Consider the following 21975-nt stretch of genomic DNA (forward strand, 5'->3'; position numbering starts at 1 on the left):
GGCAGCTTAATATTTTCCTTGAGAAAAAATTGTTTTTAAATTGGAAAATTTAAAGCAAAAATGATATTTAATGATTTGGAGACATATACATATATAATAAAATGAAAGGATTAACTAAAAAAACTATATTTGAATATCGATGAAAAACTTTGTTTATTCTCGAATCGATTCTTGCTTCTGACAATCGCTATGATCTATTTATCCTCGATTTAATTTGTTTACACTCATCAATATTTTTATTAACAATCAACAATTGACACGGCCACTCGATATTTCTTGTTGCCGGTTTACTATGTTCGGCAATTTTTTTATTTTTATTTTACTCAAATCTATTTAACGCTTTCTCACTAATTTTTCCTCGCAGAATCGCGAGATGATTAACCGTTTACGCTAACGAGTGGATATGCGAATCATTAACGAATCACGCTAATTAGCGATCGTCGTACTGGATCGCCGCAGGAAGGACGTCTACATCCTTGGTTTTCTGGCAATAACATTAACTAAGTAGTTCACCGTCTTCTAATCGACTAAGTTATTGTTTTTGTGCTCTATATACAAGATTGAAGTATTCATTGCGCAATTTTTTTGGATTCCGTTTCATTTCTTTTAAACTGCACTCTCTTACACCTTCTTATAATCTTCAAAATAAGGCAAAATAATACGTATGCCAATGTTGCTTTAAAATCTTTTTTTTCTTTTTTTTTTAATCAAAAACAAACTCACAATCTCGTTTTCGATACTTGAATACACTTGAATACACTCTACGACTCTTTTCCTAACAAACTATCTAATCTTTGAAGAAACCTTACAAAAATGATCTAAAATATTCTTAAAAAAAAAAAGATCTAAAATATTTTTAAAAGAAGGAAGAAGATTGAGTGCAGCTGAAACGAACGAAAGGAAAAAAGATCCAAAATTTCTTTCCCATACTCGATCGTTTTCACTCGTTCATCATTCACTCTGATCAGCTCTCTCATACCGTCTCGCTCGATTTTATATTACATATAATTGAATTGCAGCTAACTCGCTACCGACAACCGCGTCTTCACCGCCTCTGCGACGCTACCGCGGCAACCAGGGCGGCGCCGCGACCGCTACCGTCGTCCGAGAGCATCAAATTGAACTGCAACAAAGAAATTGATTAAATTACTGGGAAAAACTTTATTTTGTTCGTTATAATACATAGCGGTTTTTTTTCACTCATCCGAAAGAATTTGTTTTTTTAAATAAATGTAATTTCCATTCATTGCACTCTTGATTTGTTTCTAAACAAAAAGCTTACGTTTCAATTTTACTCCAATCTTACACTTTGAAACGCGAGCGTGTAAGACCAAGAGCCCTAGTTCGTAATGTTCTTCACTTTCAGTCAGTCTCACCTTGTATTTTTGGAGTTCGCTGATCTTCGCCGTCATAAGATCGTGGAAGTGCGGGTGGAATCGGTACACCGACCCGTCGATGCCCACCGTGACATTGTTCTGGCCCATTTTGTTCAGTAACGCCGCTATTCCCGCGCTCACCAGATGCGCCGCTCTCCTCGACACCACCGAGCACACATATCTCACATTCTCGCAATCCTGATCGCTCACACTCCGCAGCCCTAGCTCAGCTAGTACTTCCCGGCAATTCATGTACCTACCCTTAGGATCACTGAAACACGCAGATATATTTTCAATTAACTCCTGAATTTTCCATAGCTTAATCCTTAGTTAATTTCATGGGGTGAAATAATTTTGGTCGATGTTTTATCGTCCTTAATCATCGATGTAATGTTTTCAGTGATTAATTTTGTTAGATAAAAAGACGATCAAAGACGATTAAAGATTGCGAATTCATGTAATCCAACTTTTACGACGAATCTGGAGAAATTTTTAACTGCACGCAATTAAGATCAATTTTGTTTGATACCTACCTTTCGATCTCGGAGACGTATTTCGTGAAGAACTTGCCGCGTTTTCTGAGATCGGTGGGCCATTTGCCGCCGAAGAGAAGGCCCATGTTCACCAGCTTCTCGAGGACTAGCCTCGTCAGTTCACCCATGTACATTCCCGAGATCATTTTCTCGAACAGCTGCTTGTTAGGATTGAGAGAATTTTCATCCATGGCACGATCGAATTCAGTTAACACAAAATCTAGCACGCCCATCTCGCCAAATGCGCCCCATTCCGTGTTGATGATCATTTCGGGCTTGTGCGCGGAATAGTTGCCTGGAATCGCGCACTGTGCGTTCTTTGTTTTCTCGACGTAGCAGGCGTTGGTTCCAGTACCTGTAATTGCAATATTTAATGTATTTCAAACTTACAGAGATATAAATAAATTTATTTGAGGATAAAACTATATAATAAAATTTATATCTATTGAGAACATAATTTTATTCATCAATGTTATTACTTTATTACATGATCTACCATTTAAGCTTAATGCAAACTTATTTCGAATACAAATTATACTTAAATTAATTGATATTTATATTGCTATGTAAATAATGTATTATACAAAACTCTTCTTACAATTAGTTGAAAAATTAATGTACGTACCGACGATTAAACCGATTCGACAATTTTGATTCTTCCAAGCACATGACATTAGAGTGCCGGTGGTGTCATTTAGGATCGCGCATACTTCAATTTTGACATCCTGTGGGAGATTGAAAATATTAGACTCGTTTTTTTTTCTCTTTTAATATTTAATACATCTTTGCATAGCATGAAGATTAATACTTTCAAACATCTCTTATGATTGATAAAATAACAAAAGGATTAAGTTGAAAAATAATTTAACTCGACATATGTATATATCTGATTATTCTAATATCAGATTGTTCTAATATCGCATTTATATATGCCGTACTTGCTCATGATAATCTCAGACTTACTTTTCTTCTGCTAATTGCGTCCTCGAGAAGGGCAACGACATCCTCGCCGATCACGCCGCTACAATTGAAGCCCTTGGTCCACCTCACTAGACGGCCCTCCGTCAATCCGTATTGTTTCAGAGGGAAGCTGAACGTGAAGCCTAACGGCAGTTCCTCATGCTGCAAGTTCAGGTCCTTTACGAACAGCGCCAAACACTGGGCGATGTGATCGAACAGCTGGGTGCCGGTTCCCAGCATCAGGTTCTGGGGTATCGCGTAGATCTTGCTTTTCATATCAAAATTCTGACCGTCCAATGTGATCAGCAACACTCGAAAATTTGTACCGCCCAGATCCAGCGCCAGGAAGTAACCTTTCTCTAAAAAGAAAGATTGGCAACCGTTAATTTGGCACAACTGTCAATGAAAAAATTTTTTCTATGTCCCGAATTAATTGTACGTTCTTTCAAGATCTAAATAATTTTGATTTTATTTTTATCGATATTTAATGTAGCTAGTTTTTTCGACAGTTTTTCTATTTTCCAATTATCTCAATCAGACTAAATGACTTTTAAATTTATCTTTGTATATTTTTTGTAATTCCATATATTTTACTTCGAATTCAATTTTTCTCGCGACTCTGTAAAGATTATATTAAAGTGTATTATTTATATTGTGGCCGTTGCCACGATCTTTCTCATTTACCGGTGCCGTTTGGCAGATCTTGCACGTAAGTGGTGAAGCACTTGACGATCGCATCGTCGTGAGTTTCTCGCGACAGACCCTTGTTGACCTCTTCGGTAAATTTTTGCATGACCAATTGCAGCTGGTCGTCGGATAGGACGAGATTTTTGCAGGCATCTCGTATCTGCGGGCAGAGAAACGAAACGATGAGAGAGACTCGTTATCGATCCGCGTGGCAGTGTTATTGGGTAACCTTGAATCGTCCTTAGGCACCACGCGCGCCGCGCAACGCGGCCGCTGAACGTGGGCATTGCATAACATTCTCGCTCTTACTGATGCGCATATAACACCAAGATTTCGGACGCGAGAGAGACGATCGATCCTTTCCCTATTGATTCCTGACCTCGATATCAAAATACCAGCGAGATGTTCAACCCACCCGAATTGTGGTTCCTATATGAATTCTAGGCGAAATTTCAAGTCGACTCTTCCTTCTCTTCGATTATATTAAACTGCGCATTAATCCTTCATAGGATAAATGACGATTCTTCAATTTTTGAGTAGGAAACATTTTCTACGTTTCTATACGTTCAGATTTTTTCCAATAATTTGGCATTTCTTTATATAAATTCCAAGTTTTTCAAAAATTCCAAGTCTTAACACTTGAAGCGATAAAAAGAAAAGTAAAAAAAGATGATCTTGAGTAGACAGTTTTGATGTAATAGGTAATAATAATAGTCAATAGATTCTGGAAACACGAAAGGATGCATTTAAGCATATGCTCTGAAGAATACATTAAAAAAAATAAATAGGAAGATGAAGATGAAAAGTAACAGATGCTACGATTTGATAATATCGATTTAATTATAATTCAACGTATCTGATATCTAGTAAAAATTGAAAATACTTAATTGAATGGTAAAAGGATACTCGAAACGTTTTGAATGCTATCATATTTCCCGCCAATTTGATACGTTTCTTTCTCCCACCGAGAGCGTAATGAAATATCGATTTGTGACGTCATTGACACACCCGCCCGCCGACCAATAGAATCCATCATGAATGAATAACAGTAGAATATGCAATGCCACGGCACCGCATGTAAAAGTACGTGGGTTATAACGCACGTGACAGAACGTATCGGAAATTTGGATTCATAGTGCCCTTTTATCATTAATCAATTTATCTTCGAATTTATCTATTCATCAAGCTCATTAGACGATACTTGTATCATAAATTTTGAACAAAAATGGAATCTATAATTGCAGTTGTAAAACTAATGATAGTGTTTGATAATTTGTGATAAATATGTACAAAAATATTTATATATTTTATAATAAATAGATAATATATAAGTAAATCTAACATATTTTATTGATTTATAAATACATATTAATTTATATATTTATAAATTAATAAGAAACATATGTATTAGACAACTTACATATTATCCATCCATCAAATTTGGTTATAATTTGATTATAATTTGCTTAAAATTAAATATTTACCATTCTAGACATTTTAAAGAATAAAATACAACCGCGTATTTTATTGGTGTCCGATGCACCTGCGCTCAACGGTCAGAGGTTTCTCTCGATAATAGGTATTTATATTCACATTTACGTTAATGTCGTTTACATAGTTAATTGCATGATTCAACTACTTTCAAAGCTGCTCGCGGAAAACGAAGAAAACAAATGAACCCGCGTATTGTGAAACTGCCTTGCCATGTGATTGCGAGCTCGTCAGACACCACTAACTATCACGCAGCTATACATTAACCCTTAACTGCATTCCATCCTTATCCCCTAACCTATCTAGCCTGATTCTAGCACTTATTTTCCACTTTATAACATACGCATTATGTAATTTTTTTACTTGTAGTTTTTCCTTGGAAATAAACAGCAATGGACCGCGTGTTGTGCCAATAAAAGTAAAAGCAACCAGTATGTCAATTAATTTTTACTTTTATACGCATTACTTTCTCATTTAATATACAATTATATATTTATCTTAATTAGATCATTTGTCAGATAATTTGTGTGTAATATCAAATTATCTTCTTCATTCTTTCTATTAATAGAACTCTTATTGCGTTTTATTGCCACAACAGTAGTAGGCAGCAGCACTAAATCATCTGTCTATTTCCTTATTACTCACAAACGTTACAGTATAACATTCGAAACGATTCTCAGCGAATATGATTAAATGATTCCGTTATTACGCTGTTGACATTGTCGACCTTTAGGAGAGACGTACGTACGTTTCTTGCATGAGATCAATTCTATCACGCAGCATCCCTTCGCGCGCATGATTGTAACAGTCGGCTAATAAACTTTCGTTTTCTTAAAATTTAATTTTTAATTAATTTTTATTTTTTTACTCATTTCTGTTTTTATAGAAGATTATAAAGTACAATAATTTCATTAGAAATTTAGAAAAATGGAAAATTTTTAAGTGAATTACATTCTTTTAATATCGCGTCGTTCAATTGACATTATTCACACAGTAATTTATAATTACCTCACTCTTTTAACAATAAAATTATAGAATCACATTATCACTATCATCGTTCGATTTTTTATTATCGTTTGAATTTGTCTAGAATTAATTTTATTTTGCTATCTAGCTTTAATTCTTTATATTTTCTTTTTTTTAAATCTATATATGTTTGTAATATATTTAATCTATTCGCTTATCTCGTTTTGATATTTCCAATATCGCTTCTAACACTTTATAAACCGCGCAATCAGAATTTAAAAAAGTCGACTTATCATTGATCATACAAAGATTTCTTCCATTCAATTTTTTCCAGATTTTCGACCGCTGATCTTTCGAATATTTCTCTTACTTAATATTTGAATACTTCTAATATTTTGCTACCACACATTATATTAATTTTTTAACAAAATCGAGAATTATTGTATTATTTATTCTCATTACTGTATCTTATATTTTCTTTAATTTTTCCCTCAAGATTGTTTAACTTTTTGCATCTTATATTATTTAGGTCAATGACCCATTCCTCTAATCTTGTCTTTTGAGCTTCTTGTTACTATTTTGATGCATAGACAAATCAAGAAATTATTTTGAACTTTTCATAACTATAAACATCGCTTTTCCTTTTTTTTCCTTTTTCTCACCTTTTAATGTTCTTTCTGACCTTGCTCTCTAACCTTGGCTCCAATTTTATAGTCAATCCTTCAAGCCTGTCCTCGACAACCCTAATCTTCTCTCAATACATCCCAAATGCAGGCAACTCGAAGAAATACATGACAAAATTCTAATTACCAATCTGGTTTAAACTTTATGGAAATTATAAGAACACCAAATAAAAAATAGATATTACGTTAATTATTTGTAATGATGGAACAACTGCGATCATGAAACTCATCAAAATTTTTTCATATTCATTTTTTCTTAACCGACCTTGATCCTAATTTACCTCAAACGTCTTCTACTCCAAAGTGTACATGATGTCAGACACACACAGACATACACAGAGAAACGGATACACATTTTGCCCTTTAAGCTCCTTCTAATCATTCACTGTTCGACCACTCGCTCACCTCCTCCTTGATCAAGTCACTGCACGATAACGTGGATGTCTTCATGGCCCTCCCAACCTCGCACTCGTTAGTGCAGCCCTCGAGCAGCTTCGTGGTTGCTGACTTGAACGACCAGCGACAGGAGGAAAAACGTAAATCGAACGCGCGGCGATTTTTTTTTCCCTACGTGTTCGACCACGTCGTCGATGACGTCGAGAGAGGCTAGCCTTAGCTCAACTAGGAAGTGGAATTTCCTGATAAATATACGAGTTACAAGCTGTCTCTTTGAACTTTGTATCGCGACTGGCTGGAACGACGGCGCCTGTTCGTCCGTTCCCCACAAGCGCGATTCTAGTAGAGGGAATGGAACTTGCGTTCATAGTGGGGTAAAAGGAGGCCATGGAGGAGGCAGTGATACCAGTGATGAACCCGTTTCCTCGATTCACCCGTGATTTTATCAGCTACTTCAAATAATTTCTTTTTTTGCAATGAACTTTAATGGAATATTCAATATTTTATTATTATATATTGGATCATTATGTGTAAAAAAATTGAATTTCGAAAGATTTAATATATCACTCAAAGTGTAAGCGCATAGAATTCTTACTAGTTGATTACCTTTGATTTTTATTTTATCATATCTTGTTTCTTTTCAATTTCGGTAACCTTCAGACATTACTGCATTTTATTTCATTGCATTGCTTTTTTAAATACTTAATGGCAGATTGTACAAATATTATAAACACGAATGACAGTTTGTGTGATTAATATGATTAATGATGTGACCAAGTGTTTAAACATCTACATGTGCTTCCATTCGTTGAACACCGGAATTTTTTGTACACATAATAAATATTTTTGAAGTTAAAATTTTATTGGAGAAAGCTGTTTATATACGAACATTTTATTAAAATCGAGATAATGTTACTTTTTAAATTGACTTAATTGAATAAATAATTCTCTTTCTAAACAACACACTTTATCTGAAAGACGTCCTGAAAACGAATTTCTGAAAATTTCTGAAGATAATTATATGTTGTATGGATTTAACGCATAAAGGTTTAACTTAAATAAATTTGAGTTTAAGTAAAACTAAAATAATTTATTTTTATTAAATTAAATAAAAAAATTTAATAATGAAAAACTTAACATTTTATTAAATTATAATATATTCAAAATTATTTCTTTTATTTATATTTTAATCATATGAAAAGATTTTTGGTAAATATCGCGCAGAAATGGAAATCGCCCAATTTCTAATCTAATGAGTCGGCACTGCGGCAAATCGGTTAGTGGTGGAAGTGTGCGTGGGGGGTGGCAATGGCAGCGGAGAAAGAGGGGTGACTTTCCCCTCGCATGCATTCGCTGTTAAGGTGGAGGCTCGTCCTCAAGGGCAAATGGATCAAAGATTTCCTAAGACTGGTATTTCCCGCAGTTATCATGCTAAATTGATTGACCAATTAATATACTCAACAATATTTTGATTGGTTATTTAAATACGAAGTACGTCATATGTCAATATTTCTATTTCTTCGAGTCGCCTAGAGCTATAAGCCTCAATAAGATCTCTCCCGTGGAAAATGACTTTGACGAGTTTGAACATTATACATTAACTATAAGTTTATCATTGAATGTGTCGGTCGCGATGAAATGTTATAGTTAGCGGAAACGATTTAATATCTAGTTCAGCTAGAAGAAAAATTAATAAAATTGAACATTATTTCTCTATACAAATCACTCTAAAATTTATTATAGCAATTTTACAACGGTAATTATGTAAAATTCTGTTTGGATTAATTTATATTCTTGTATAGTATGAGTGAAAAAAATTGGATGAGTCGAGTTAGTACCATCAGATGGCAGAGCTACATATTGATCGTAATTAATTAATTAACGGAGAAATTCTCCTGGAGAATTAATTGCATCATCATGATGAAATTCGTTGCTCCAGATGGAACTTTTAAAGGGTGACGCAATGTTCCAGCGAATTTGAACATGTGGGAGCGAAAGTCGGGTCGCGATTGGTCGACCCCGGGGGCTCGCCCGTTCAATCCCTCGCTGACGTCACCAAGTCTCTCCTTAACGAGACGAAAATATACTGCTACGTGCTACTACGCAATCTCTTGTCCTTTTTCACCCATTTTATTCTGAATGAATTTCTTTTTTTAGAGAAGTCATTTCTTTTTTTCTTCAGTATGCGTTATTTCTTGTCAACTTAACGATTCTCTTTTTCTGTATTTGCGTTGATCTTTCCTCCTTTAGTCCGTATATTTAACGGCGTAAGAAATTATACGCGTAATGTAAACATATATTAGGTAATAAATGATAAAATTACTACGATTAATATGACAAATATCACATTCAGCTGCTTTTTTAATTCAGAATCTTTTAAATTTTGGCCATCATACCAAGCGTCGTGTGATTCAGTCATTAGAAATCTACAACATGCTGCAGTTTAGCGTATGCGTTACGTTATCTGTGATTCTGCGAAATAGATTACTTCGTACTAAGACATTGAGCTTTATTAGTGTTTCCCTGAGTTGTTAATAAACATAAGCCATGACGGATTGATAAGCCACGATCGATAAGATAAGCTCAGTTGCCGGTTATTGATGTAATTTAGTTCTGACATAGTTATCGTATACTTAATTATGGAGAGGCATTAAACGAAGAATAAACATAATAAAAGTGCAATATTTTCTTTTGCATATAAATGTAATAAATATGAGACTATTCGTAGGAAGGAAAACTAGAATCGAATGACCATTTCTATGTAAACTTAATCACTTTTATGTAACTTTTATTTATTAATTAATTCTTAATAAAAAATATTTCTTAAGAAAATTCTTAAGAAAAATATTTCTTTTTAATATTTGTTCTCTACGTTTCATAAATTTTTGTGAAAATCTCTTTTTTTTATAATGAACAGGAACTAAACTTTCTCGGTATGTTATTGTTTGGTAAATCATTCAGCTCTGACAGTTATACTTTCCTTATCTATCCTGAGTTATATCTCCCGATATCTTTTTCATGACAATTTCCTTTCTAACAGGAATAACGCTCTGTATTGCGAGCACGGTACGTTGTGTATATTTGCATTATGCTTGCGAGAAAACCAACGAATCATTAGTTCAGAACGAAAGCATCCAGGTAGAAAGTAAATAATATTTTCCATGTCGCGCTGTAATGACGCAGGTTTGCACCACTCGAGGTCTATATATATACACGAATTCTGTCCCAGAAAAACAAATTTTATATATTTTATTTCTTTTTTGCCAATTATGTATTATAATACTCATAAATTAAATCTTTTATTTTAGCGAGAAAGATTGGAGAGAGCGATTCTTGTCCGAAAAAATCCGGTTTTGTCCACAGATACCGAACGAGACGGCCGGTTTTTTTTTTCAATGAACTTATGGCGTCTCTGATGTTTGATAACCCTGTCAGAGCTGTAATTGATAATCCGTCTTATCGATGACTGTGCGCAGTAAACTAAACAACAATTCCCGATTGTATCGTTCATCCGGCGGATTTGTGTATCTTGACGGATTTTCCGTGTCTAGATAAAAGCTGAAACGTCGTTGGCGTCAATCACGGAACTTAGCGCTTAAAAATTTCTTATTTTCCTTTCTGCATTAATTTATCGACGACGATTAAAGTCCGCGTCTTTAGATAAGATTGCCTTTAGGCTCCGATATTTCGTTAGGGTTATCGTATAACGATACATTCTCTGACGGCGCGACACAATGAGTTCGTTTCTGCAATATAGAAAGGCATTGAATGGATACCATCTGTGACTTTTGTCACGAAAATATTGTCTCTAAATTGAACGAAGAAACTACGGTTAACGTTCGCTGTGCCGCCGGCTATATACATGGTAGGAAACGTGTTGAAAGAATATCCAGTAGTTCTGGCATATATTTTAAGAAACTCTCTCTCCTTTTCCATCTTTCTCTCTACCTTCGCTAGAGAAAAACGCGTACGTTCGAACATTCACGTACGCACTTTGAGCTCGCGTGCGTGATTTTGAACACGTGCGCGCCTTTAAAATCGAGAAATTTCAAAAATTTGATCTATTTTGATTTAAGATTCTTTCGGCATTTAAAAAAAAATTTTTCTCACGTATGTAAGTCGTATCCCACTTTAAAAGCATAAAAAAATATTATACTAATTCCCTGACTTTTTCCGCGAAATTATAACTTGAAGATTTTAACTCTCGCTTTTCTCGCGAAGATTTTTTGTGAAAAAATAAAACAAAGGATTTATTTTGCAAAAGAATCATATCTGTAGCACGCAATACCTGGTTATCGCGAGACATTTGCGTGAGTGTATCGTAAAACTTTTGAAATCCCACATCTTATATGCAACGACCTAATACTTTAGATAACAGCTTCGAGTTACTCAGCCTTGCAGTTGAGCGCGCCGTGCCTAATGCGACAAGAATACGATTTACAATGGTATATAATCGAAGTAAGTGGAGGCAGATAGAATTCAACGAACGCTTCGAACGTCGCATGAAACAGGATCGTCACGATGTTACGTAATAGCGAATGCACGGTGTTGTTACAGTCATTACTTCTGTGTACTATGCACAGCAATATAATACCTACGTGACATACGGTGACCAATGTTCGATGCAGTTAATAACAGCGTTCGAACTGAAACGTTTCGGTTTAGCTACGTACGCGTGAATAATTTAATTTTTTACGCTCCAATTTTTTTTTTCTTTTTACGTTTGTGAACAGGAAGCGCGCGCAGGAAAACTGGCGAACCGCATACATGTCATGAGAGATCTTGATGACTTTTAATCAGACAAAACAAAATTGAAAAATATATAAGTTTCTTAGTTTACAATGGTCCCTTCATCGATAAAATAGGATGCTTAAAATTTGATCTTTGGATTATTCCGATTTGAAAAGGGGACTTATCTTCAACGATAGACAACTGGAAAAAATGAGAAAAAAGAAGATAGAAGGAACGACCCTCCAAAGAGATTATCTATATTCAAGGAAAAAAAAGAAAGAATAAACAAAATGAAGGAAAAACAGAAACAATGTGAGAAAATTCAATGTAAAAAATTATTTGATTAATAAAAAAATGTCATTTCTTAAGGGATACATTTGCTGCTGAATAATCCAAGGATTGTATTAATGATTTAATTTTTGATAAATAATTCAAGATTTTTAAATAAATTAAAATATTAAAAAAATTAGAAATAAAAGGTGCTGCGTTATACGGTTTATGCAAAAAGAGAAAAACGGAGATATTTATTTAAGAATATAAAATTCCTGAATCTTTAAAATATTTCCGAAAATTTAAAGCTCTTTCTGAAACGTGGAGAGAAAATCATGCAGTGGTGTTACAATGCGACAAACCGAGAACTTTTTTTAAAAGCGCCAAGAACCTCTTTGACAAACGGAATGAGATAACATTCGTAACGCGTTATTAATATTCAACGTCGATGACGTCACGCGAATACGTCAAACGCGCTATTATTACTTAACGGCGTATAAACTATTCGTCGATAGCATTTTTCGATTGAAAATTACGCGCTGCAATATATATCACGTAAACAGTACCAAAATATGTCGTACTTGCTAATCCCAGTGGTATTCATTTATTGAAACGCAGTGACAAAAACAGGATGAAACGAAAAATAGCTTACTCGTCGCACAGTTCCTCTTTCACGCTAACAGCACAAATATTTTCATAATGAGTCACTGTCATATATCGTGTTTCTTGGAAAATACGAATATATAGATATCTTAATTAGGGTTTTAAACCGGCATTGGATCGTTGCAGTTTGAAATGTTCCTTACAAAGTATAACATAATACATGGGAACGATATCAAGAATGGATTCAGTATATCATTTTTAAGTGTTGAATTCCATTCCCATCCCATCCCTGGGTCTCACATTGAAACTCATATCAAGCGATAATTCAGGTATTCTCCGAGGAAATAAAAATTGAGTCAAATTAAAATAATCAAATAAAGTCTTATGTTATCAAAATGAAAAAATATTTTAATATCTATTTTTTTCACATTAATATGTGATTCTGTTTAAAGAAAAAAGTTATTAAGAGGAAACGAGCAGTTTTTGTCACAGTGTAAAAATATAGTATAATCTTATATGTAATATGAATTTTCTAACTTGTTACATTTCTATAAATTTAATTTAAAAAGTTGCATTTAGGAAACTAAAAAAGTATATTTCATAGAAAGATCATATTAATATCTATTCTAATGTTTTTATTACACTCTCGCTCTCTCTTCCTCTCTTTCAATATTTTCCTTTAATTTTATATTTTCTAATTCTAATCTTCTATTAATAATTAATTCAATTGCCATATCGACACAAAAACTAATTTAGTATAATATAAAAAGATAGAATTGCCTGTTTAGACACTTCCGGGGTGCACATTTCCGCTTCGTTGCTCTTGCAACATGGTCTTCGAATAAGCACCGTAACTGGCTAGAATCATTGTGCCAAGATTGTGCTAGCTGGTTGGTATAATTTCTTACGTAAGCGAATGATAAGATATCAATCTCTGATAAGAAATTTCTAATTATTTGCAATTATGAAATTTTAAATTATTTCCGATTATAATTTAAATTACATGTTTTTTTCAATGTGTCATAAAATTTTAATTTGTTTTCAAAACATGTTTTTATTTTATGTAATATATCGCACGTTTTTAATTTAGTCAATATGTATGATCGCCGCCTTCATAACCTGACATGATTATGTTTGTTCATTAGTGATCATATGAAATTTACCAAATTTGCTCCGGGTACATATCCCTGTTCCATGTTTGTGTGAAATAAATATGTTTTTTCAGAGTAATTTCTGAGAAAGGTCAGAAACGAAATATTCTATGACATATGGACAATGACGTTAAAGACGTGCGCTGCAGCGCTGAGAATATACGGTTATTTAATTAAACATGCTACTCTCGAAAATCGATAATCAAGACAAAAAGAGAAGTTGTAATTCTTTAAACTTCTTTATAATTTTTATTTTTCATAATTCGTATTTTATCTATTTTCACTAAATTTTTCTTAAGATATTTATCTTAAAAAAAAAGTTCAATAATTTTGTTTAAAATATTTTTAAAAAGACAGGCATGTGAGTTAAGATATTTAGATTTATGAATAAATCTTTTCTTAAAGAGAATATTTCAAATTAACATTTTCTTTTCAAAAATCAACACTTTATTATATGTAAACATAACAAAAATTAGATATATAATTACTGAAATAATAATGCTGTAGACGGATTTTTTCTGGAGATACCTTAATGAAATTAGAACAAAAATATCGATAAGAACTATTTTTTAAATTAAAAATTAAATGAAGTCTTCACTAGGAAAAATTTCAAATACACAATTAAATACAGGAAATCTAATTACGACTAATAAGAGGTATCAAAATGCACTTCTAACAAACTAACAATGCAATTCTTCTCTTTTAATTGCTTTGACAATTAAATTCACACTAATACGAAATAAGTAATTGTGCGAAGGAAATGAAAAAGTATCAAAGAATCGCTGGAATAATGACACTCGATACTTGGTGATGCGTTTTCCTCATGTGAAATCCTATACCAAAAAAACGTGCAAATTACCTCGTCAGTCGGAATTAGACATGACTCCGGATCCCGATAATATTCTGAAAACGTTCCGGAATTTCGACGACTGCTCTCGTATCTCCGTATATCTGACATTTCCTTCTTGCTGTAACACTTGCATATCCTGCTGAACAACGATCTGTTCTTCGTCTTCATCTCGTTAGCTCACCTTGACCTTGACCTTGCCCTTGACCTTGACCCTGTCCCTGACCACGCTCTCACACTTTCCTAGGGAAACGGCAATTCCGTGACTGGTCCTTGCGAACGACTGCTGCGCGATTATTGACTGGCCGAGGACACTGTCAAGAGACATCTGACCCTGAACAAACACTTGGGCGAAATAATTTTATCCGGCGCGTTATTAGCGCCATCTGAAGGTGTTCGGCTTTCGAAATATAACGCGCATGAGAATCGAAAATCAATGTGTGGCCGATGTCAGTCGAAATCACCCTCATCGTTAAGATTTCAAGAGTTTCTGATCGGAATGAAAACGAAATGTAACGTCGCATTTGAGCGAAGAAGAAATGACACTTCAAGGGAATTCACCCAAAGGGAAAGATGAGACGGGAGGATCGTATCATGTTTCTCTAAACGTTCTGATAGTAAACCGATAGGCAACCGTTCTGATAGTAGATTTGTTAGAAAGTAGCAACGTCCTCTGCAACGTGTTTTTACTGCTTGAAATTGATCTCTCCTGAAGAGAAGCACAACGTCGAATGAATTACGTTGAATTTGATGTTAGGTGTAAGCAATTTCGCACGAGACTGTCTAATGATATCTAATCTAACTGATATCTAATTGAAAAAAATTCGACGCTCTAAGTATCTGACCTCGAAACGTGCTCGGGAGGAAAATTCGAACGTCCCGCCATTTTGCTTCCCGCAGGATTATTCTACGCCAGAACAGATGTTGTACCTTGTTGTAACTTCCTGGCACGAAATTCAAACATCTCACAAAATTTCGCATTAATATCTCAAGAATAAACTTATTGTTAAATACCTTTTTTGTCCAATATTCGGGATATTGGGATATTGGAAAGATTCTCGAGAGAGATGCTTCTATTGTCTCACGTTTATGAAAATATTGAACGATTTAGGAGCAGAAAAATTAGAAGTAGAGCAGATTGGTTCTCAGCAAGAGGAAAAATACGGAGAAAAATTCTGTAGTGTCACATATTTAAGATAAATGGTCCAATAAAACATATCTTTCAACGTTCCTGGAAACTGTCATATCTTTGAACTATCCCATAAACTATCGTATCTGTATGCTAGTAAAATATCTTTAAAAATAGGAAGCGTTAGCTTATTTAGCGCTCTAATATTTCTTTGTTATGTATAGATAGCTGTAAAAAAATTTGTGGATTGATTTAAAAAAAAAGATTTGATTCAGCATTACTTCACAATTAATTTTTCCCTCTTCGTCCGATCGACGATTTTTCATTGTGACACGCACAATGAAACGTGCTGCCACTATACGACAACCTATATTGCAAGTAATAAAAATAAAAATGTTATGTAAAATATATTTGAGAATGCGAAGGTAGAAATTTATAATAACTGAGTATAATGTCATGTCCGTTGATCGCGATCTGATTTTCGCAAATTAGATAACGGGAATCGGCTTCGATGATCTCCCTTCCGGAGATTAACTTTTCAGAGCACGACGGAAATTACGATATAATCGGCACTGCTTTAGAAATAAATCCCGTTTTACGTTATGAGACAGACATCAGATTAATCTCCCACATCACGCAAAGTTCACGTGCTTTTTCGTTGCATGGAACATCGAGGGTTAATCGAGGATCCCATTACACGGGGTATGTTAAGGATAAATGAGTAAGTTTTGCACAAAAATTTACGCAACGAGGGTCAAGGGGGTGCCGTGAAAGGGAGGGAGGAATCACCGACTCACCGATTGGTCAATGTGCTCCCATTTCTCCCCGACATAGTCCCAGACTTGTTCGGTCATTGTCCGCGGGAAAAAAAAAGGACGAAGAAGAAAACGGTGGGGACACGTAGAACGAGATATTTACAATAAATATCGATGGAGAGGTCGTGATTAGCGGCAAGCAATAACGACCCTCTCGCGATCACTGTGGGCTTACATCATTTGCGCCGATGTGTCGCGGCTGCAAATATAGCCAAGCTTGAACTACGAATGTATGTACATGTGTCTCCCGTTTCCGTGTGTGCGTGTGTGGGTCTGTAGGTACGCTTTTTGACCGCGTGCGCGATCCTCGCGGAGTATTTTGGGCGAGCCAGTGTAAGAGAGTGTGGGACCGCGATCGAGTATCTCGTGGCAGGTATTCGCGCGCCTATTCCACTCTAATTGAGTTGTTCGGAGTTCCTCGCGATTGCTTCGCGACGCGAGGAATGTCACGCTAAAACGATGTGGCGAAATAAATATTAATAGAAGATTAATAAATATTTATAGCAGATAAATTCATAGACACGCCTCGTATATCGCTTCATCTGACCGCAGTCTCTGTTACCGGTTCGAAGATCGATGCGTCCTGATTCATACATTCCAAAACTCAAGTGCGCGGCAAAGGAACAAAGGTCTTAGTTCAAGAATGCAACAAATCGCTTCAGAGAGCATCCAGAGATCCGGTGGATCCAAGGTCGAGATAGATGGAGAACGGACGTACACCTTCGATATACATACTCATGAATATTAAATTAAATTGGTTATTCCGAATTATTAATATAGGGATTTCCTATGTTTCGCTTCGCGAAGTTCGAGAATTACTCGTAAAGACTTTGCGACCGGTTTAAAACGAGCTGTTTTTAAATTTCAAAATGAATGTTAAGAGATGTACATGTATTAGGGATATTTTAATATTAGAAAGAACTGAATTTTTTCACAAATAGTGTTTGAATTTTGAGAGCCAATCGGTCCAAAACGAGCTGTTTTTGAATTTCAAAATGAATGTTAAGAGATGTACACATATTAGGCATATTTTAATATTAGGAAGAATTGAATTTTTTCAATTTACAAATAATTATGTTTGAATTTTAAGAGCCCATCGAAGACGCTATACGATTTCATTGAAACAAAAGCCTATTTGATTCGCAATTTGATTGTTCGGTATTTTTAAAGGATCGATCTATTTTTGGCTCGATTCGAGGCATCGCTCTCGTTTCTTCAAGATATTCATCAAGGATTCAAGCTTCCTTAAAATCTGACTTCATCAATTCTTACATAATCGTCAATTGTGTTTGAATCGCAGTCGATATAATTGATCTCCTTGAGGCTACTCGTGCAGTTTTTAGACACCGGTATCTCTTACCATTTGAGATCTCAGACGGTTTTTTTCCACTCATTACATTCGTCGAATATCACATATTAAGTTGCGTTACCTTGAGTCGTTCTACCGCGCGATTCGTTCGAGTCTCAGTCTGATTGAGCATCGAGCACGACAGCAGCACGAAGTCAGGATGGCCGAGCGGTCTAAGGCGCTGCGTTCAGGTCGCAGTCCACTTCTGTGGGCGTGGGTTCGAATCCCACTTCTGACAATTTTTTTTTTTTTTACCTGAAAAATTACGAGATACCCCATAATTGTTCAACTAGGGAGATAATTTATATTTAAATAAATATACGTGTCGCGCAAAGAGCGACGACTTGTGTATTTATATTCAATTATATGGGGGGGCACATCGGACGAGGCGCATATTCTCAGTTTTCCGAACGCAGCGTTGCACTTCTTTGCAGATTGGCGGCGCATACAATACACGGCCAACGTCAGAGCGCGGGGCCGAGCCGAGCGAGCGGGCGATCGTCGTCAACATGGCGGACGGCGACTTGCTCGTCACTATTTCGGGCGCGGCGCTTTCGCTGCTGTTCTACGAAAATGTGCGCAGCGTCGGCGAGCAGGTAAAGCGAAATCGCGTATCGATTTGTCAAGTGAATTCACGCGGCTCCCCGTCGTCGCGCGGGAACGCCGTCCGCGTGAGACGGGGCTCGCTTTCTACTGTATAACCTCTACGCTTGCTCAACGGCAAGAGTGATGACGTTCCCTCGTTCTTGCAGATGGGCTTTCTCCTTGGGGAGGCGCTCGAATTCATCGTCAAGACCTACACCGACTCCGACAATCAAGTGGAGACCGTCAAGCTTCACATCAGTGAGTACAGTCGTCCCGACAATCCGCGTCTTTTGCGTGTAAACAATGAAGGGGAAAAAAAAGAGCGATCGGGTGCAGAAGGTGCATCTCAAACGGGGGGTGACAAGTCTACTTTCGACCGCGGAAAGTGTCGACAAAAGGAGCACACTCTGGAGATGCTTGAAACGCTATTTCTAGCTAGAGTCAATGAGAGAGAATGTTCGGTGCTTTCGTGTACATACATAAAGCCAGATTTCGAAAAAGATCCTCCTCCCTTCCTCTGTTTTAGGGAAGAAACGGGGGGAGTGTTAAAAAGCGACATGTTTTAGGGTTAAGAAATTTGTCAACTTCTTACAATTAGTTTTTTTTTTTAATGGCACTCAAAATTTCTCAGCGAATTAATAAATCCTGTATTGGATACATTGAAGATCGCGAATTGGAGATTAGAGTTCGAGGAATAAGATTATTTTAATCTCCCTTCACGTCGTCCTGATTGGATGAATTCTAATCTTCAACGTGTGGTCCGATGTGGGCTTAAAGATGCACCGTGATATAATGTAGTATCTTTGGATCAATTAAGGATTTAAACGAATTTATTTCAGATACGAAAATTCTCATAAGCTATGTCATAAACTTGGAAGTTATAAAAATGTTTAACTTTGCCGAAACAAGCTTAGCATATGTTAAAATTAAAATAAAAGACTAGCACACATTTTTACACGAGAGAAACATAATTGTTTAACAGAAACTGCTGTATACAAATATAAATGGAATATATGATTATAAATTAAAATATAATAACATCCATAGATGAATATTGTTATGTAGTTTTAATGTGAGAAATCCTTAGAAAATCTATAGTAAGATTAGAGTTTAGATAATGAATTGTTTTCATATGTGTCATAACTTAATTGAAGTCAAATTTAGCCATCTCTTTTATTATCTACATTGTCGGAAAAAGACTAATCTAAAATTGTAAACCAACAACCGGAATGAGATAATTGATAAAATCTTATCAACTTCCTTGATTATGATTATTTTAACTGTTATTAATATTGTTGCTATCATTTGTTACTATTATTACTCTTATTTTTGTTATTATTAGTATTATAATTTATCCTACTATTAAAAATATTATAAACACTTTTAGACGTGGAAACCATTGTGACGTGTCCTCTGATCGATCTTTTGCACGACTCCACCGGTCGGATTAACAAGGAGAAACTGAAGGATTTTGTGCGTGACAAGAGCAAGCAGGTGATTGGTTGGTTCCGCTTCCGTAGAAACACCAGTAGCTTGATCCCAACAATGAGGGACAAGGTACTGCATAAGCAGTTTGCCTCGCATTTCTCCGGTGGAAACGCCTCCATGGAAGAGTTCTTTCTCACCTGTCTTCTCAACGCCTCCACCTCCGAAACACGCGGCACTCACAAGTTTCGACATGTGTTCCTAAGGCATAAGCGAGGGTAAGTATCACATATCAAAAATTGAAAGTTTCTTTAAATTTAAACAAGAAACTAACGGACTCTCGTAATTAAAAAATAAATTTAGGAAAAAAGAGGCTAATGAGAGTCAAGCGCGGTAGTTGGTGCGCAAAGAATTCTGTATCACTGAAGATAGCTCGAACCTGAAGAGCCGAAACGTTGTATTTAAGTACTATTAAAAATTGAATTTTTTGCACATCAAGTACCGCGCTTGATTCTCAGCTTCTTTTTTCCTAAATTTATTTTTTCTTTATATTATATTTTGGCTTATGATTTTGTTCGTTTAGGGTATTTGAGCCGGTTCCTCTGAGAATAAACAATCTGGGTGATGATGCATCTAGACACGACGGCTCAGATTATAAGCCAACACCTGTTAGAAAGTCTGCATGCTTACCTGATGGTTTCACCGAATTGATAGCATCTTTAAAGTGAGTAAACGTTTATTAACGTAGCAACTGTTAAATTATTGTTTCAAGTTATGTAAAATTGAAATTTCATCTAATATTTTGATATTGATATTCTTTAGACTGGACATGACGAGGAAAAGTGGATTAGATTCCGCTATGGTGATCCAAAAGGCCGCCGAACGGCATCTGACGTCACTGATCCCGAAAGTATGCGAGTCCGATCTGGAAGTGGCCGAATTGGAGAGGCAAGTGCGCGAACTGAAAGACAAGATCGCAGCGCAGCGATTAACCAGGAAAACGAAGGTGAACGGTGAGAGCTACGAGAGGACCTCTAAAGCAAACAGGGAGAATTGCTGTTCAGAGAAAATCGATTCCTCGACGAAAGACGAGGCGATGAAAATCGGCGATGACATGCGTCTTCATAGGGAACACATCCCGTCCTGCGTATGTCATCTTAAAAATTTGAATTAAATATAGAATATCCTAGGCCAATCGCACATATATTTTCGATTTACGAATTTAATCACTTCTAAATCGATCTCTTTCAACAAAAATTTAATACAGGCGCAATTTTCTCCACAATTTTTTAATGTTTTATTGTTAGATATTTTAGTAAATTTTTTAGAAGTTTTAAAATGTGAACTTGTAAACTCTAAAATAGATGTTAATCTTAACACAAAATATTATTCTAGGCCCAGCCAGTTATTTCTAATAACTGGATACCGAGTCGCAATACAGCCGCCAGCATCGCTAAGAGCGTCGTAAATCAGGAAAAAAATCGCCGCTCGGGACGCGGCAATCTGCAGGAAGATAGCAATCAACAGCAAGATACTTGCGCACAACCAACGCAAAATTCCGTCAATAGCAGGCGTTCGTTCATTCCGGAAATTACCACCGAGTCAATCTGTCAGGAAGGTAGCGAAGCAGGCATGGGTAGAGGTAGAGGAAGCATTCGAGGTAATCCCGAATTGTCGGGAATGAAGAAACGTCGTAATCCAAGCACATCCCAGGTGCATTCCTCCCAAGAAAGAAGTATTACTCCGGAACAGGATTTCTCTGACGCCGATTGTCCTCCTTCTCCTGCTGCCGTACCCCTTAGCTCCTCTGTTCTCAGGTGAGGGGCTAGGGGTAAAGAAAATAAATAGGAAGAAAAGAAACAAGAAGATTGTTAAAAAAGTATCAATTTCTTAAAAAAAAAAACTAATTTTGAAAAACAAAGAAAAATTCAGAAAAAATAATTTTTTACTTATTTATTAATTAAATTTAAAAAATAGAG

General features: G+C 35.7%; 2 protein-coding genes and 1 non-coding gene across 12 annotated transcripts in view; 2 read left to right on the top strand and 1 right to left on the bottom strand.

Moving 5' to 3' along the window:
• LOC105457714 (BRCA1-A complex subunit Abraxas-like) overlaps positions 1-21975 on the top strand; it is a gene marked incomplete at its 3' end in the record, with an annotated part of 31471 nt that overhangs the window by 6383 nt on the left and 3113 nt on the right. The window contains exons 3-8 of the mRNA XM_011702549.1: positions 18421-18582; positions 18739-18829; positions 19959-20274; positions 20580-20720; positions 20819-21143; positions 21392-21813. Coding sequence (XP_011700851.1) covers positions 18496-18582; positions 18739-18829; positions 19959-20274; positions 20580-20720; positions 20819-21143; positions 21392-21813 — 1382 coding nt within the window. The remainder of the gene's footprint in view (positions 1-18420; positions 18583-18738; positions 18830-19958; positions 20275-20579; positions 20721-20818; positions 21144-21391; positions 21814-21975) is intronic.
• Positions 129-16817, bottom strand: LOC105457675 (hexokinase type 2). 10 transcript variants are annotated; one of them, XM_011702486.1, is made up of 8 exons: positions 13860-14688; positions 13477-13554; positions 3554-3716; positions 2873-3228; positions 2535-2634; positions 1910-2264; positions 1377-1647; positions 129-1123 (listed from the first exon to the last, which is right to left on the bottom strand). In XM_011702486.1, the coding sequence occupies exons 1-8, from the start codon at positions 13890-13892 to the stop codon at positions 1046-1048; spliced, it is 1434 nt and encodes a 477-aa protein (XP_011700788.1). In that variant the 5' UTR covers positions 13893-14688; the 3' UTR covers positions 129-1045. The 10 variants fall into 10 exon arrangements, with proteins under 10 accessions (XP_011700788.1, XP_011700792.1, XP_011700791.1 ...); XM_011702490.1 differs by having other exon boundaries at positions 13477-13583; positions 13860-14687; XM_011702489.1 differs by having other exon boundaries at positions 13477-13630; positions 13860-14687.
• On the top strand, positions 18141-18224 carry Trnal-cag. The gene has a single exon. It is a non-coding gene; the product is annotated as a tRNA-Leu (tRNA).

The sequence above is a fragment of the Wasmannia auropunctata genome, unplaced genomic scaffold, assembly GCF_000956235.1.
Source record: "Wasmannia auropunctata unplaced genomic scaffold, wasmannia.A_1.0 LD335163.1, whole genome shotgun sequence".
Classification (NCBI taxonomy): Eukaryota; Metazoa; Arthropoda; class Insecta; order Hymenoptera; family Formicidae; genus Wasmannia; species Wasmannia auropunctata.

Bases quoted from the DNA above. Each gene is read 5' to 3' on its own strand.
- LOC105457675 (XM_011702483.1), bottom strand. From the start codon at position 14,865: ATGAAGACGAAGAACAGATCGTTGTTCAGCAGGATATGCAAGTGTTAC. The intron at 3,229-3,553 runs GTAAATGAGAAA...CTTTCTTTTTAG, and splicing joins AGATCTGCCAAACGGCACCG to AGAAAGGTTACTTCCTGGCG. The intron at 2,635-2,872 runs GTAAGTCTGAGA...AATCTCCCACAG, and splicing joins ACGCAATTAGCAGAAGAAAA to GATGTCAAAATTGAAGTATG.